This window comes from Frieseomelitta varia, unplaced genomic scaffold (genome assembly GCF_011392965.1).
Source record: "Frieseomelitta varia isolate USP_RPSP 00005682 unplaced genomic scaffold, Fvar_1.2 scaffold_653, whole genome shotgun sequence".
NCBI classification, from domain to species: Eukaryota; Metazoa; Arthropoda; class Insecta; order Hymenoptera; family Apidae; genus Frieseomelitta; species Frieseomelitta varia.
This window is the reverse complement of record NW_025110427.1, coordinates 147,138-161,336: the sequence shown is the minus strand read 5'-3', so window position 1 is coordinate 161,336 and position 14,199 is coordinate 147,138. Positions and strand designations below refer to the sequence as shown.

At 46.3% G+C, this 14,199-nt stretch overlaps 2 protein-coding genes across 2 annotated transcripts in view; both read right to left on the bottom strand.

Annotated features, from left to right (window-relative positions):
• LOC122534974 overlaps nucleotides 1-11,257 on the bottom strand; it is a 33,888-nt gene extending 22,631 nt beyond the window's left edge. The window contains exons 1-2 of the mRNA XM_043666106.1: nucleotides 10,913-11,257; nucleotides 7,562-7,654 (exon numbers count right to left, since the gene is read on the bottom strand). Of these exons, the coding sequence (XP_043522041.1) occupies nucleotides 7,562-7,654; nucleotides 10,913-11,159 (340 nt within the window). The 5' untranslated portion in view covers nucleotides 11,160-11,257. The remainder of the gene's footprint in view (nucleotides 1-7,561; nucleotides 7,655-10,912) is intronic.
• On the bottom strand, nucleotides 8,118-10,555 carry LOC122534975 (cytochrome b-c1 complex subunit 6, mitochondrial). Its single transcript, XM_043666107.1, has 2 exons — nucleotides 9,099-10,555; nucleotides 8,118-8,834 (listed from the first exon to the last, which is right to left on the bottom strand). The coding sequence occupies exons 1-2, from the start codon at nucleotides 9,266-9,268 to the stop codon at nucleotides 8,753-8,755; spliced, it is 252 nt and encodes an 83-aa protein (XP_043522042.1). The 5' UTR covers nucleotides 9,269-10,555; the 3' UTR covers nucleotides 8,118-8,752.
• Nucleotides 11,258-14,199: the final 2,942 nt, after the last annotated feature.

Below are 14,199 nucleotides of genomic sequence, written 5' to 3'. Positions count from 1 at the left end.
TATTTCGACTACTTTGGTAGTTTCAATGTTAAATTTCGACGTTGACTTGTAGTTGAACAGCAAATATATACTTTGACACGATGTGAGTTGACAAGTGAAATTTTACAAATAACCGGGGAATCAATTGAAGTCATAACTGGATCGTGTGATTTGAAAGACGAAATCTCGCAGAGTTTACTTTTACTCGTTAAATTGTACGAGTATGAGAATCGGTTTATTTTTACTTGTTGAATATTACAATGAGCAATGTAGTTTGAATTTCTCACGTAAATTCTTGCACGTTCTGTTCTTACAGCTGTACAAGTGCATAAATATCTAAAAGATATTCGTGGAGGCCGAAGAAATTATTATATTTAATTGGCAAGATCATGTGGCAAGAAAATATTGTTTGAAAAGCAACAAAAGGGAAATGTCTGACTTTTATCACGCTTTATTTTTCTCCACGCTCTTCATTTGCAGCGCGCGTTCGTTCTCTCAAACGTTCTTTGCTCGAGTTTGTTATTCTATCAATAACCGGTTCGATCAGGAAAGACGTTATTTCGTGGTCTCTGTGGAGGAACCGGTGAACCGGTAACGAGCGAGCCCGTGGCATTTCGGTTTTTAATTGAAAGCAAAGTCTGTAGATTTTTAATTAAGAAAATTCAAGATCGACCTGTACCAGTCCATCCATCCGTCTATTCCGTCTATCGAATACTGGCTGCTCCTCGGAGTCTCCTCAAACAGTTTTATAATTGATTTCATTTTCATTTATTTTCGCGCGAACCCCCCTCCCAACCCCTGTCTTTTCCTCCGTTTCTCCCACCACCCTTTCGCCACCTCTCTTTTTCTTCGACCCTGTCTCTCGTTACTTCGTGCCGCCTCGAAGAAGACGGTATCTACCCCCGTCGTCGCCGCCACGACCTTACGCCGCAATCAATTTAATGTTTTAATTAAGAGAGTATCCGTGAAAAATTAGATTTTAATCGGATCGCGCCTTTCCATCGTTCCATCGCGCGCCCTTTCTCTTTCTCTCTCTCTCTCTCTCTCTGTTTACTTTCGGTCGGTGTCTTTTTAATAAATAACTTTAATTGCCTCGGATGCCTCGAAAGGACTCGACAGATCGGAAGAAACCTCGCCTCGAAACACGAAATCGAATTTTTCTGGAATTCTTGACGGCTCTCGCTAATCTACGCTTCGTAGTTAGTTCTTTGTTAGTTGCCAAGAGCCAAGATTTTTACACTGTCCACTGTTTCCACGACAATAATTCGTAGTATAGTACAGAGAAAATTTATGAAATACTACGAGAGCTATTAAATAATTTTAATTGTCTCAGATGCCTGAGACAGAACGAAGAAACCACCCTACTGTGGACTTTAAATTTGCAAGATCATGTCTTTCTAAAATTTTTGCCCGCACGATTCTGTAATGTCTGAGATTTTATATTCCATCAGTGTTTTTTAATAGTGTCAAAGAAATCTTCCTGCTGCTTACTTTGGATACACGAAATCGAATTTTTCCGAGGCTCCTGATAACTCACGTAATTTGAATGTTTCGTAATATTCGAGACATCAGCGTTTGGCTAAAGATTCGTCTTTAATACATCTCTCTCTCTTGAGTCCTCCAAAAAATAACCGCTATTTCGCGCGCTATTTTTGATCGCTTGCGCAACACGCAATCGCGGATCGAAATCGAGATTAATACTTGAGACAGAGAAGCAATCGTATTTTTATTTTCCTTCAAGAAAAATATTATTCGTCTACTCTTTGCGACAGCGATCCAACGAAGCCCCGATGGTCAAGTTATGAGCAATCGTTCAGTCACTTTTATCATTTTTCAACGCGTGACAAATGGACTTATTTATTCGAAGTAAGGCTCGTTTAAGATCGAAAATAGCGTGGACAGATTGCGTTCTAAATGGTGAGTCTGCCAGTGCTCGCGTAGACGCACTGTTTTCGAAAGAAAAGAAAATGGTTCGATTCATCGTGCACGAGGGATTTATATTTTCTGCCGGAACTGGTATATTTTTGGCACCAGGTTTCATCGTGTCTCACCTAGCTAACCTATATACGTCAAGACGTTTGTTTTCTACTCTGTATACTATCGTTTATAAGTATTTGTACATGTCGGTTGTTTTTAATCCTCTTAATTTAATGTTCATTTTTGATACGTGTACGATTTTGTTCTGTTAAACTTTTGCTATACGATACCACATTATCGCACAGTGTCGTTTCTTTTCCCGAAATTTCCACGATTTTGGCTAAACGATTCTCACATTGTGTAATAAATTTTATATTTATTATACAATAAAATCAAATAGCAATTTGTATCGATGACTCGAATTTCGACTCAATCGACTACATTGTCAAGGTATCGCTGTAAATCAGATAAATGTTATAATTCTTAAAAGGAGAAAATTACACGAAAGAATTCAATGCAATTCTGAGATTCGAAAAGTCAGAATTTTTGTTTCCCTCTTATTATTACAATGAGAGAGCATGTTTCGAAATCTCGCCAGACGTGACAACGTTTGAAAATATTCGCGTATAAAAAGAATTGTGTAAAAATCTCTATGTGTTGCAAATTGATCCAACACATACCGCAATACCACTTTAAAGTAAAATTGTTTCAGCGAGAGTAGAACTCGCGTACGTACGAAGAAATTCGTACAAACAACGTTGTGAGAATCATTTTGTTAAAGTACGTAACAAGCGTATACAGTGATTTATGGACGAGAGTCGTCCCGTGGACGAGATGTATCGTCGACTAATGTCGCTCATCGCCCTGACAATCTGTCCCCGATTAGCGGCCATTTCGGATTCAACGCGTTGCGCGGCAAAGAAGTAGCGGCGAGTCGGTATATTTTCCGCGTTTCCACGACGAATATCTCGCGTTCGCGAGAGGCAGGGAGCAAGCGGCAGCCGGCGAATTCCCGGTATTGAGACGTAGGACGGGCCGATGCAGACCGAAAAAGAAAAAGCAAGCCGCGAGAGAAGGTCCACCATTTTCCGAAGCTATTCTAGAGTGTTATGCAACTGCCGGCCAATGCATTTGGCCGGGCAGAGCTTTATGGCCGAAGCTCACACGCGCAAAAATGTTTGTTTTAACTCCGGTGCTGCCCCCCTCCCCCTCCTCCCAACACACACACACACACACGTCCGTCTACCTGCCAGCCTACGTCCGCAGCCTTGAATTACTCGAAATGTGCGAATATTTGTAAAATTAGATCTTCCGCTTTTCCGATCCGATATTCGCCACCACCTCCTCCCATTGTCTCATCGAATCGAAGCGAGTTTCTTTCGAAGTGAAGAAAACGGATTCTGGATTCTGGATTCTGAGTGAATCGACGATTGGAACGTTTTTTGTTGCAGTATTTTTACGCGCCGATTAATTACGTTCAAGTGTATCGAATTTGGCATTAGCAGCAGCATGATATGATTGTAAAAATCCCTGATATTGTGAGAATGAAATGTAATTGATGAGATGGACTTTGGGTATTCAATGCAGATTCGTGTTTCTGTTGAACAATTGAAGAACCTTTAAGTTTCTTATAAACGCGAATGTAGTTGAAGAAAAAAGAGAATAGTAGCTTTTGTGGCCTACTGTGGGAAGAAAATGATGCGAGTTTGTTTATAAAGAAGAAAGTTAGCGAAGAATCATAACGAAGGGAATATCTATCAAGGATTTATTTGAGAATTTCTATATGTTTAACTTAAAGTTATACAGGAATTTCGATTCGCATAAAGATCGGTTATTGTCTTTTTTGCGAAAAGAGACAGAAAATAGACTGACGCGAAGAGTATTATACTCTGGTGCGTCTCACGTGTGTATTTCTGTACCTTCCAACTTTTCGTAAATGCAGGAAAATCCGTCTAGCGATCAACGATTCTCTCTTGTCATTTTGTAACTCCCAAGTTTTCCCTTTCAAATTCTAAAACTCTCGTAGAGACAGTTTCTACTATATTTGAAAGAAAGAGAAAAAAGAACATTATTTACGAGAGGACCCCGACTACATTAATTTTTCACGTCGGCAAAATTGTTAAGCCACGATCCTCTTTGTTCGATGAACGGTCACGACGCCTCTTAAGGTGATTTCCATTTGTAAATCATGCGACTAAACGATCTCGTATCGGTCCCTCGGCTAATGGAAAACGTCTTAAAAAGTTGCCACGCGCCTCGGGGATACGAAATTTGGAAACCTTGCCGTGTATTCCCGCTGGAACGGCGGGAAAAGGAGTGTCGAGAGATGGTGGGGAGATTCCCGTGACCCCATCCCATTCGTATTTTTCACCCTCCATTTTTACGCCATCTTTTCCCGCTGTCGATCCACCCTCTCTCCATAGTTCTCTCTCCCCCTCTGGGGACTCTGTCCATTTCTCTGTCGCTCGTTCTTCGCTCTCCTCTCGAAAGTCGCGTCGCAGAACGAGGTCTCTCTTTGATTGTTTTAATCAATAACGCCTCGATGATTCGAGCCGCGGTTTGTTCTTTTGTTTCTTCTTCCTTTCTCTTTGTTGAATGAAAATTTCAGTGAAGCTTCGTCGAATGGAATTTTTCACGACTCGCTAAATTTTCCATTCGGAAGCTTGAATCGGAGACTTTTGAAACTCGAAGTTTGAATGGTTTGTTTTTTCGAGTTTCAGTTTCGACTTTTGGCTAAATTGACAAACTTTGTTTTTTTTTTTTGAATAGACCTTTCAATTTGTTGAAGAGCGGGGTAGAATTGGCTCGGCTCGACTCTAAGAAGGTAGCAGCTCTCTGACAACGGGTCTGTTATTCGGAACTTTTATAGGTAGTTGAGTGATAAGAAGATGGGAGAGAAGTTTTTGTCGCTTAAAAAGGAACGAGGAGATCCAATTTCCGTCGTGATGATTGGCCGATTCGATCAGTCGTAACGATAATAGAATTCTTTCGGAACGTTTTTCCGTTCGTTCATTGTCTCCTTCGATCGATACTTGCGATTTTTCCATCTTTAAATTGAAAGAGCTGCGAGAAGCTGTTCGTAAATGCATTCTCTGTTGTTCAAACATACCTGATTATTATTAAATATCACAACAAGCATGTTGCTTTGGGTATTTATACGCGTGGGTTTTGTAGATTTTGCACACTTAAATTCTCCAAAATTATTGTTTACATGATTAATTAGTATTTGAATTCCGCTAAATTGCATTTTGATACTACTGTTATTGTTATTATACTGCACACTTTTGCCCATTTCAGCGTGCAATACTCGTCGTAATTTCCAACAAATAAAATCTCTGTTTAAGTTACTTAAGTTCTCTTTCTACGGTCGTCTCTATTTTTTAACTATTGTAACATTATACATATATATATATATATATAAATTATTTAATAATAATATATATATAAATTATTTAATAATATATATATTGCTGTAACATTTATCCACCATTTTCAGCCTCTGTCTTACAATTTCTTTAACACACGCATTTTGTTATGTTCTTCCTGATTGTATAATTTGCGTAAAGAAAACGAGATCAACGTGACAACGTACGCGTAAGTAGGAGCGCATGCACTGCCTTGAGATATCAAGGAGTTTAAGACCAGAATTTGGAGAACTTGCTTTCCCTTCGTCAAAATATTTCGTCCAATTATCCTCGCGGTTACAGATAGGCGGTCTTTCCTTCGCTGCGTGTACGAGCAGAATAATTATTTTTTCCGGTGCTTCATCTCTTACCCTCGTTCCCCGTGCTTCTCGCAACCCCTTGAGATTTCTAACGTTTCGCGGACCCTTTAACGTCTTTTTCTCTCTCCTTCTTTGTCTCCTGTCGTTCGTCGCGGCCGAAGCGCCTCCGAAGGAGGAGAACGGAAGGGCTGAAGCCCTTTTTGGCTCGCGCGAACGGGAGAAAAGAAATTAGCGAAATTAAACGAGCCGATATAGCCGCGCTCTCGTTTTTAGGGGTTGCTCACCCTTTCGCAGCTTTCACGGAAAGCTGTATTATTTGCGATTAATTATTTGCACGACGCGAAACGATTGGCACGGCAAACGAGGGTAGAATTGACAGACTGCGTTTCAAAGAAGCGTTCAAATTTCCTGTCACTGGGTAGCTTTTCACGGGCGCGCGGGCAACGCGAATTTCTCCGGTATAAAATTAACTCTTGCCGAATATAATTTACCAGTGGACGTTTCGAAAACACGCGCACTTATAACGAGACCCTCCTTTGCCTTTTTTAAAACCAGCTTTCGGGGAGGGAAAAAAAATCCAATTTTTCGAGCGTGAAAATTGTAACAATCGATACTGAAAACTGAGGAGGACTCTTATACATGGACCACGAATTTTTATGCATTTTTACATTTTATACGTTTCGTGTTTCATGTATTTTTTATATATGTATATATATATATATTTTTTTTTGTATTTTTATGACCACAACTAATGAAATGGAATCTAGATAGAAATTTGTTTCATCCACTACAATAGGATTTCAAATTCCTCGTAAATGCATAAAAATCCCCAGTCTACTTACTGACATATCTCCCTTCTTTCCATTCCTAGAAACCTTTCGAACGAAAGATAAAAAGTCGGCAAGAGTTGTTACAACGAACGTAGCTTTTCGCAAAACACAGGAATATCACGTTTAAACGTTATACAAAGGTTACACAACGATAGCAATAAAAAGAAAGAAAGAAAGAAAAGAAAAAATTGGAAAAACACAGGGAGAGAAAAAAAAGTTTCTGCTGCTTAACCGAGTCAAAGTTGGAACCGTGTGTTCGTACCGTGTCTCTCTCCGTCGTGAGTACGATCAGTGTTCGGCAAATATTTGTTCATGGAATTTCGAGCAACGATAAAACGACAAAACGAAAAAGACGAGAAGAGGGAGAGAGCGCTAGAGAGCAGAGAGAGAGAGAGCAGAGAGAGAGAGAGAGAGAGAGAGAGAGAGGCGAACGTTTAATATTTCGGATCGTCTGGCTCGCGAGCGCGGTCGTGTATTTGTTAAAACCTTGCTCGCGAAAAGCAGCAGGCCCTGTTGGGAAATGGAATTAATCTGTCGATGCGTACCGTGCACCCATTTAATATCCATCACGCGTTCATCACTGCAGAAGCAATCCGGCGATTGTTCTCGCGCGCCACGTTGTTTTTTCTTCCTTTCTCTCTCGCGCTCTTCCTTCGGCCGCCGTCCCGTTCCTCTCCATCGGGGATTTTCAGAGGGTGGTGGGGGGGGTGGGGTTGTTGTTTCGGCGGAGGTGTGTGTTCCTCCCGTTCCTCGCCACCTATGCACACTGGACGCGAACGAGCGAGCGAAATTTTCACGCGGCCACGAGACACGACGACACGAGGTCGATGACAAATTTTGAGCGTAGCATCTTAATGCGCCGCGCGCCCGTCGAAAACTGACCCCGCAGCTGGCCGCCTTAAAAAAGGGGGGTGGAACAGGGCCCGGCAGGGAAGGGCGAGCCCTGATCGCTGATGCCCCGTGTCCAAAGGTGGTGGGGGGTAGCAAAGGGGAGAAACGCAACAACCTATCTCTCACAATTACTTCACATTCCTTTTATTCCTCGCCTTTTTCTTCTCCTCTTTTTCCTTTTCTTTTCTCGTCTCCTTCCAGAGGAGAGTGTACTTCTTACCCTTCTCGAGATCGTTCTCGTCCGCTCGAATCTCTTCTTTTCCTTCTCCTTCTTCTCCTTCTTCTTCTACTCCTCCTCCTCCTCCTCCTTCTTCTTCTTCTTCTTCTTCTTCTTCTTCTTCTTTCTCCTCGGTGTATTATCTCGTCCGCTGGTGGCAGACGGAACGTTTCAAGGTGCCACCAGGTCAGACCTGTTTAAGGGGTTTAATTCAAGGGTCGCGAGAGGGGCGGCGAGGCGGGATACGAAACAGGGGCGAAGCGAATGTACGCGTCGCGTGAATTGCAACATTGCCGCGTTTCCAGCCAGGTAAATTTACCTCGCAACGCACAGGGGGAACGCGTTTGCCACTTTGTCTCCGTTTCTTTTCTTTTTTTTTCTCTCTCCCCGTTTTTTTTTCTGTCATTTCTCTCAGCCATGCCAGGTTTGGAATAATGTATACGTATTCGAGGACAGGGTACAGGGCAATAGACTCTCGGTTGCATCGCGTCAGGATCGGTTGCGTCGCGTCGTCAACTGTCGGGAGAAGGTTGAACAGACTGAAGGGACACAATGAATGTTTCAAGTTTCCAAACGACCATCTCTGTTTCGTACTTTATTTAATTTTTATTCGATAATGGACAATACATATGCCCGCGTTGTTTATTCATACGCGCGCGAGCCCTGCGCGCCACTTCGTTTCTCTCCCCCCCCCACCCCCTCCCTCCCTCTTCCCCCTGACATTACACTTTATTTCTCTCTTTTATTATTTATCACCGGCGAAATTTCGCGCATTGTTTTCCAAAACACTGCAACTAATCACCACGTTACCTCCCTCTTTCTCCCTGTTTTCCGTGCACACCACCCTCTCTCTCTCTCTCTCTCTTTCTTTCTCTCTTTCTCTCTCTCTCATTCCGTGTGCACCTATTCGATCGATCGTTCCCCGCGAAAGCCTGGTATATAACTCCGTTTACGGTCGATCCTTGATTATTTCGTGCGCGAATTTTCCACGATCTCTTCCGTACGTTTATTACTAGTATTTTTGATATTCTCTCTCTCGTTTTTTTTTTTTTTTTATTTTAAATTGCGGAGCGTAGCGAAAGCGTGAGTTTTGTGAGACCAGCTGAAGCAACGAGAAAAGCTAGAGAACTGACACGACGAGACAGAGCGAAAGAAACGAGGAGAAAGGAGAGTAGCGTGAGATTTTTCCCGACTCTAGTCCGGATCAGCCATTTTCCTCCAATCCGCGTGCTTTTGGTTTGTTAGTTTGCGGCTAAAGCGTGTAGCGGTCAGACTTCTGCAAGCAAGGAATATTAATAGTTGTTAGAGTCGAGCGCGGTAGACAATCGTCGAAGAGACACGTTGCCAACGTTCGATCGATAGAACGATGATACAAAATAAAAAGAAAATCAATCGTCACGATCTTTACGTTACTTGTTCAAATTTCTATCTCGATCATCGATCGTTCGCATCGAGGTGTCTTCAACACGAATTGTTCACGACGAAGCACGAAGCTCGAGATTAGTAGAAATCTTGTCGTAAGATCTTAACGAAGCTTTACCTGTATCTAAACTCGTGTCTCGTGGATCTTCGATTTAGCAGTCTCTCGTCATCCTCGTCTCGGTCATGCTCGTCACCATTGTTGTCATCATCGTCGTCGTCGTCGTCCTCCTCCTCGTCGTCCTCGTCACCATCCTCTTCCACTTCGTACGAACCGTGTTTCCAGTTCATCCGACACTGATTCGCGAGACCGATCAGTTTTCCTCGTTTTCACTCACTCGCGCACCTATTTCACCGCCTGTCTCACGAAACTTGCCGCCCTGCTAGGGCGGTGGGTAAAACGAAGAAAAAGAAGGAGAAGGAAAGAAAGAAACAAAAGAAAAGAAAAAAAAGAGTCGGATGACGAAACTGCACGGCGAGAAAGGACAGATCACGCGTAGATATACGACTCGGCTCTTATCGACTTAGCGAGCCGCTGAGAAGAAGAATCGCTGGCTCTGGTGGTAGACAGCGCGCCGATTCTTCCCACTTTCTCTCGTTTTCTTTCAAAGATCTCTCGGCTGACGAGCACCGATCTCCGCGTGCGTCGCTCCGACCGCACACTCGTTGGCGGTTCCACACGACGACGCTAGGCACGAGGACGAGACACACTGTGGTCGCCAGTCGCTAGTCGAATCTCGTCTCCTCCGTGCGCGTGTCGCGGAAAAACGTGCCCGCTTCCTGATTAACCAACTCCGCCGCACGGCGATGCTGAATTTTTCGTAAGTGGTGTGTGCCGGCGAAAACGTGCACCAGGGCCGTACCGCGGCTCGACACCGCAGAGGGCGCCGATGAACAACTCGCGTCCACCCGCGTTTTCCCGAGGCGGTGAATCACTCGTTGTTCGCTCCCGATCTTCTCTCCCGATCTCTCCTTCGATTCACTCTCCTTCGAAATCCCTCGTCGCCCACTGTCGGGATTCACTGCGATCCTGCAAATTTCTCTTTTCCACGGTCCGGGTTGATCGGATGATGTTCCACCGAAACGATCCCGATTGCGTCTTCGGATCAAGTGATTTCTCGATCGCGAAGGAGGAGGCAGAGGCGCGGAGCAGAGAACGCCGTTTCGGGAGAGGTTCGCGATGTTACGATTTTCAGTGCACTGAAATCCGCGGGCACCGCGTCCGCAAGTGGGAGGGACTGGTTCGCACGTGACTCAGTGTGTCGTATTCTTTTCTTCCTCGTTCGGATATGCTGCCGCATCCGTGGCGCGGCCCTTTTCCCGTGGAAATCGCTCGCTCGCTCGCTCGCGCGTCTCGGGGCACGCGGACCGCGGGTCGCTGAACGTAACCTTTATCACTTCCTGCCCGATCAACCACGACCGTCCGTCATTATTCTAATTCGACGTTGGACGTTCGACGACGAGAGTCGAGAGGCGGCGTTGTCCCGGGTCCCCTCGTGATCACTGGCGACGCCTCCGATTTTTCTCTCTCTGCCAAACAGAGAACAAAAAAAAAAAAAGAAAAAACTTTCTCCGAAGAAACGTTCTCCGTGCGAACCCCTATCCCCACCACCACCACCACCGCCACCTTGGTCCCGGGTGAGAGAGGGATTTACGGGATACACGCGTCGTGAAAGACGTCACCAGTTTCGCACGTGCGTGTGCGTACGTAGCAGGTACGCGCGAAATAGCCGATGTCGAAAACGGAGCTGATCGTTGTTGTTGTTGTTGTTGTTGCGTGGTCTTGCTCCCTCAGGATCCCTGGGTCCCGGATCGAGAGAACGATCGAGCGGCTCGGTGTTGGCTGGAACGGCTCGTTTCGCGCACCAGATTCTATCGGACTCTATGAAAATCGAGCAACCAGCGTGTTTCTCAGCCTCCCTTCCTTCTCCTTACTCGTTGCTCTCGATGCTCGGACTCGCGTTCCTGGTCCCTCGGGTGGATGATCTCTCTCACCGCGTCTTCGTCGTCGTTTCGTCGAGTCGTCGAGTCGTCGAGTCGGTAACACGCCACCGGTTCCCTCGGCCACCCGGTTTCCCTCGGTTTCACGGCAGACTCTCCACTCTTCGATATTTCTGCGATTTATTGCGGCGCGACTTAGAAATGCATCTAATGCGGTGCACGCCGCATAGAATGCATGCATGCACCTTGGCGGCGGGGAGGGCGAGCCACGGAGAGCCGAGAAGTCGGGCCGAGGCGAGTCGAGTCGAGTCGCGGCGCGCAACGCGTCTGCGCATGCGCCCCCGATCAGACCGTGTGTACTCTACTCGCGCGCGCGGTTAGGCGAGCGCGAGCTCTAGCGAATATGAGCGAGCGAATCGGCCCGCCACCGCCACCGCCGCCACCGCCATTGCCATCGCCTCCGCCACCGCCACCGCCGCCGCCGCCGCCGTGTATCTTCGCTACGTCATTCATTGGCGTGGAGAGTGAAAATCAGAGCTCGTTGCAGCAGCCTCTCTGCAACTGTACCAGGAACGGTAAATCAACGACACGCCGCGCTTTCCGCGCCTCTCCGCGCTTCCTCGTCGCGAAAGTTTCGCACATCTTTTACCGCCGTCGAATCCATCCAGTCCCGTATCTCCGAACGGAGTAATATTTGAGACTGGAGGGCCGAAAGTCGGTACCAGTCTACGGATGAACGAAGCGTAACTGCAATTCATTGATATTAATTTCCTCCGTCTGCAAGTAACTGAAATTCTTCTTGTTATGAGAATTGATTGAAAATCTGACGACCGAGTCTAACAAATGGTTCGTTTGTCAATGACGATTAAGCGGAAGGATGTATAAACGTGTAACTCTCAAGTTACGGAGGGTTGAAACGTGCGTTTATTTCAGGGAATTCCCAAATGGAAGTAGACGACTTGAACATTTCGCAAATGTTGCCACTGCGTGAATAACAAACTTAGGGATCGCAAGGAAGAGAGTAGTCTCGAAAATTGGACCATTCATAGAGTTGTTACATAGATGTTTCGCGTGGCATTAAATGGCACCTTCCGAACGATCAATCGTTTTGAATACAGTAATCTTCGAAATTGGACCATGTATGAACGAATTTACTGTTTCACGTTCTTACGAATACTCAAAGACCAAAGAAATGAAGTTCATTTCCCATATTGCACATTCGATGTATATTATGCATCTTTGCACCTTTAAATTTCCTGCAAGTGCATAAAAATTCATGGCATTCTCTCGAATAATATTCCTCGAGGAGAAATTTTGCAAGAAGCATCCGTGAGTTTGCACACGCTCGCGAATGCTCCGGAAGCGTGTACGTCTGCGCGCTACGACTCGGAGATGCGCGGGAAAATCTCGATACTACGTACAATTGTTCTCGATGTCTTCTGTCGAAGCTCGAAATTCGATCGACGATCAGCAATAAACAAATGCATTTCACAATTGTAGAGAGTCATACATTTTATCGATATTTAAAAGACACGTGGAAGAAATACGTATTCGTATTGCCGATCAGTCGGAACAGGTCGACTAGAAAAGGAGAAACTACGGGGCGACGTTGAAGTAAAAATTTAAAGAAAAGTCGCAAAGAGCTGGAATTTTGCAACAACGAGTGGTGAAAAAAAAAAAAAAAAGAAAACATGAGGGAAGAAGGAGTACGGCGACGTACGTAGATACGAAACGCGGGAACTTTGTCTCGCGTGGCGGAGGAGCAGGCCACAGAGCAGGCCGCGCAAAATGGCTTCCTCCTTTTCAGGAATTATCGCGATGTAGGAAGTCTCGGTTGGCGGCTGGTGGAGGGGGTGGAGGTGGCCGCGGAGCCGGCTGTCGGCCGAAAGTTTAAAATAGAATATCTCGCGAGTAACTTTCATCGGTCGTCAAAAAATCATGCAGTGTCGTACCTAGCGGGGGGCACGAAAACCTCCCACCCACCTCGCGGGGCGGCGAGGAGCGGCGAGAAGGAGAGGACAGGCGGGAGCAGGCGGCGGCTGGCGAGGTGAGGTGAAAGGGGAACGACTCGCGCGCGAGAAGAAGGAAACGTACGGGGAGAGCAGCCCTCTCTTCGCGCCGCGAACCGCCGAGCTCTAGGATAGGCCACGCGGTTCGACGTTGGAAACGTAGTTGAACCTACTCTCGTCGTCGTCGGACACATGCACGCGCGCGAACCGAACCCGCGCCGAAGGAGGAACGCGGCGCGCGGCGTTCCGCGCGAGAATTTACCGCCGGTGAACTGCGCCCAGGCAGGAAGTTCTCGCACCGCCGAGGAAAGATATTTCAGAGCTTTTGTGCTGATCGCGTCGGCCGATTCCCTATTAGGAATTACCTAGGGAGGCCTAGGGACGTCGCGAATTCGACCCTGCACGCTCCGAATCGATCCGCGTGACGCGAATGCAACGTTCGATGTCCGTGTTTCCAACGGAAAGGGAAGAACGTGCCTCTCGGACGTCCAGTCGAAAATCTCCGACACACGCGAGGCGAGACTGCGAACGTTTATAGCTTTTAGCAGAGCCGTGTGATGAGAAAATAAAATAACAAGATGGTCTAAGTCGACTATGCAAAATAGATCTCTGGTATTTTCGCGTTTTTTTTTTTTCGTTATTCCACGACTCGTCGTCGTCGTCGTTCGTTTACGCGCTCTCTGGTCTTTGGTTCAGTTTATTTCAGTCGCGTCGTCGTGTCAAAACAGAAGGAGAGAAACAGAGAGAGAGAGAGAGAGAGAGAGAGAGAGAGAGAGAGAGAGAGAAAGAGAGATGCTTCATACTGTACAATCCATTGAAAAGCGAACAAAAATCTATTCGTTGGAAACGTTTTCCGGATGAAACCAGCTGTTTACCGTACGCGGAAATCTCTGTCGTGACGTGCACGCCAGGAGAGCACTAGTGGAAAAAGGGAGGAGAAAGAGGGAGAGAGAAAAAATAGAAACGCTCTGGATGGAAATGCATTTTCGGTTGGCACGCGCGGGACAGGAAACGCTGAGAGAGGCGAAGCGTGCGCGGCACAGAGCGGCGCGGATAATCCGCCGGCTGGTCCCGCGGTGCCTTTTTCTTTTTTTTTCCCCCCCGGCGGCCACCCCGGCATCCTCCCACCCCCATTTGCCCAGGCCGGCCACCCTGTTCGCTTCTCTGGACGTAGCCGGTCTCGGCCGCGTCGCACCGCGCCTGCCCGCTCGCTTTTGTTTTCCTCTATTTTCCGGTTTTTCCGGGCGGGCCACACCGGTCGGCCGCTGGTAC

Excerpts from the sequence above, each read along its gene's own strand:
- LOC122534975 (XM_043666107.1), bottom strand. The coding sequence starts at position 9,268 with ATGAACTGGAAACACGGTTCGTACGAAGTGGAAGAGGATGGTGACGAG. Across the intron at positions 8,835-9,098 it reads AGACACGAGTTTAGATACAG|AAGTCTGACCGCTACACGCT; the intron begins GTAAAGCTTCGT and ends CCTTGCTTGCAG.